Source organism: Coregonus clupeaformis, chromosome 14, assembly GCF_020615455.1.
Source record: "Coregonus clupeaformis isolate EN_2021a chromosome 14, ASM2061545v1, whole genome shotgun sequence".
In the NCBI taxonomy this organism is placed as follows: domain Eukaryota; kingdom Metazoa; phylum Chordata; class Actinopteri; order Salmoniformes; family Salmonidae; genus Coregonus; species Coregonus clupeaformis.
In genome coordinates, this window is record NC_059205.1 from 13,056,750 (window position 1) to 13,059,748 (window position 2,999).

At 45.6% G+C, this 2,999-nt stretch overlaps 1 protein-coding gene across 1 annotated transcript; it reads right to left on the reverse strand.

Annotated features, from left to right (window-relative positions):
• Nucleotides 1–737: 737 nt before the first annotated feature.
• arl14 (ADP-ribosylation factor-like 14) lies at nucleotides 738–2,752 on the reverse strand. Its single transcript, XM_041896969.2, has one exon. It carries the CDS (start codon nucleotides 2,649–2,651, stop codon nucleotides 2,037–2,039), a length of 615 nt encoding a protein of 204 aa, XP_041752903.2. The 5' UTR covers nucleotides 2,652–2,752; the 3' UTR covers nucleotides 738–2,036.
• Nucleotides 2,753–2,999: the final 247 nt, after the last annotated feature.

The window sequence follows — 2,999 nt, forward strand, 5'->3', positions numbered from 1 at the left end:
AAACAACACGAATTTCTGCGAAAATGTACTTCTGGGTAACCAGGATTAGGCTACTGCGTGACTGTTCAGGACCATGGATAGGTCACCGTACGCCCAAATCGGGTGTCAGGACCATGGAGAGCCCCTCACGCTCCCAGGCTGTAGGCCTACATCATATAGGCCTGGTGTAGTTAGAACCTTGCACCAGAGATATGACTCATCTACAACTAGACCGAACAGAAACTGTAGCCTATCGATTTCTGGGTTTATCATTACTGATCTTGAATACAACTCAGACAACAAATTGATCTCTCTGTCCGCCGGCGCCACCAGTTTACATGTACTGTATCTAATGACAACCCTCCAACAATTGGCCACTGGGTGCTCGCTAATGATTTAATAGCAGGCAGATTATTGCTCATTTGGATTTAATGCCCTGACAGGGGACACTGAAGTGCACTCCAAAGGCACTTAGTCTTTGGATGATGCAATGAGTTAGACTATTTCAATAAAGCACATTTTTAAAAGGCCCATAGCCTAGATATGTATTCCAGTCAATACTATCTAGATTGGTCTGGCGATGGTTGTTTTGAACCTACAAAGAGAAAATGGACCAAAAATAAATGCTCTGTAAGCATAAAAGGCCTAATTTGATAAACCACAATCAATTTTGTAGCCTAGTGATGGAGGTCATCCGGTTATAATCAGACATAAATTAGTTTACCAGCATTTGGCTCAATGAGCTTGCTATGAAAACACGTTCAGAGAGAAAATATGGATGAAAATTCCAGACTAATTTTTCAACACCTCATGTTCAGATGCTACGGCTCACCCAGTGTCATCGATCTATGGTTTTGGCTCATTGCACAAGTACCTCAGCCAAACGCGCGTGAAGAGCGCCTCTAGTAAACTATAGCGTACGTCGTTCCAACCAACTTGAAATATTTACAATCAAAACAGCAGACTTACAGCATTTTCTTTAACAAGAATGTGTCTTTACCTCAAAGGTCACACGCCGAGCTTTACATTTTTCTCCATATTTGTTCTAACTATTGGACATGCGCTCCGAAACTGTGGAGAAATCCTTTGCAGAGACGACCAGATATGCTGCGCATACGGTAACGACAGTGTCGCCGTCGGCTGTTGCAGGCACACCGTTCACAGCACCTTCTACAACATCGCAATGGTTACGCGGAAACTCTCCGGGGTCCTCCTTTTGCTCCTTCTGTTTGCTCTGGGCTACTTCATCCAGCGGATTGTCTGCCCGAGACCCAGGCGACAGCTTGACAGCAACGATCCGCACCCGCTCCTCAACGGACGGACAACGGTATCTCAGGACCCGCTCCTGGAGAGCTACACATCCCATAGCCTTGCTACTGACCTAGCTCCCCCTGTCTCTCTACCCGCCTACGATGAGGTGAAGTACTTGCCAACATATGAGGAGACCGTGCGGGAGGGGGACAGAGGTCGGTTGGAGACCACGGCGCAAGCGGGACAAGAACAGGGACCGGCCAGGTCCAACTGCGCCTTTCCAACTGTATGTAATCGCTGACAGAACCAGGCTAACTGACCTTCACTGCCAGCACAATGACGTTTGATAACTCTCACATGTTGTTTATAAAGAGCCTATTTTGTTAAATTAACACAAATAAATAAAATCGGTCACTCCTAGGTGTGAAAGAGGCCTTAAATGTTTAGGTGGGAAAGAAATAGCATATAGGGACGACATTTTATTAGATACAATATTTATATCTATTAGGTTATAGGCCTACATAAACGGTGAAAAGTGAATTTGACCATTTGGAGTGCGTTTTTACGCATTGCTCCCCAAAGTCCTGTATCAAATTTGTTGAAAAAAATCTCATAGGCTGATTTAAAGTGAAATGATTCGCTTCGTGGATTTATTTTGTTTCCATGTAGTCTATTGTACTGTGATAACCTTTTAAAGAAACAAATTGATCATAGTGGAATGTGATCTTCATCCCTAAACAATTAAATAAAAACAAATGATCATCATTTGTCCATAACTCCTTTGACATATCCTATCATTTCAAACATTACAAACCCATTGACTTGACTGATTTTGATCTTAGATACTGCACTGTCTCTTTAATATTGTCTTGAACGTCCTCTGATGGTAGTTTGAGCAGGTTTGCCACCTTTTGGAAGCCCTCCACAAGCCCAGCACCGGTCACGGCAGAGCAGGGCTGAACGAACCAGTCCCGCTCAGCGCACATCTTCTTCAGGTTAAAGCGCTCCGTTATCTCTGTGACAGATACCGCCTCAGGAAGGTCCTGCTTGTTGGCGAGGATGACCACAGGCAGACCCCGCAAGAATTCACTCCTCAGGGCGTGATCCAGTTCCCGCCGGGCCTCGTCCAACCGGCGCCTGTCGGAGCTGTCCACCACGAACACCAGTCCCGCTGTGTCCTGATAGAAGCTCTTCCAGTAGTGCCTCATTGTCTTCTGGCCGCCCACGTCCCACACCGTCAGAGCAACCCTCTCCCTCCTTTTCTTGGCTTCTATCATCTCCACATTGAAACCGATGGTGGGAACGGTATCGACCGATTCGTTATATTTCAGTTTGTAAAGAAGGGTTGATTTCCCCGCTGAGTCGAGGCCCAATAGGAGAACTCGGGTCTCGGGTTGGGGTCTCGATCCCCGCTGTCCCATGTGTGGTAAAGCGTAGCCCGACTACTTAGTGACAAAGATGCAAATCAGGGAGACATATCACCTTATGTCACTGTTCTCTTCCTCGAGCTGCAGTGTTTACCCAGTGCGTTGCCTTTCTGTTACCAGGTAAGCGATTATATGATACCTATAAACCTTGCGTTCACCGATAAGCAAGGGTCAAAGTAGGCCCTATATGAAGCAGGATATGACTGTTGTTTGGTTGGGAAATTATCCACCAAATGAGTCAGTTTAGCGTGACTCAAATCAGTGCACTGTTGACACGAACAATACAATGTGGCACATGCACAGGTTTGATAGCCTAATGTTTGTAAAACATTTTTTTATCAC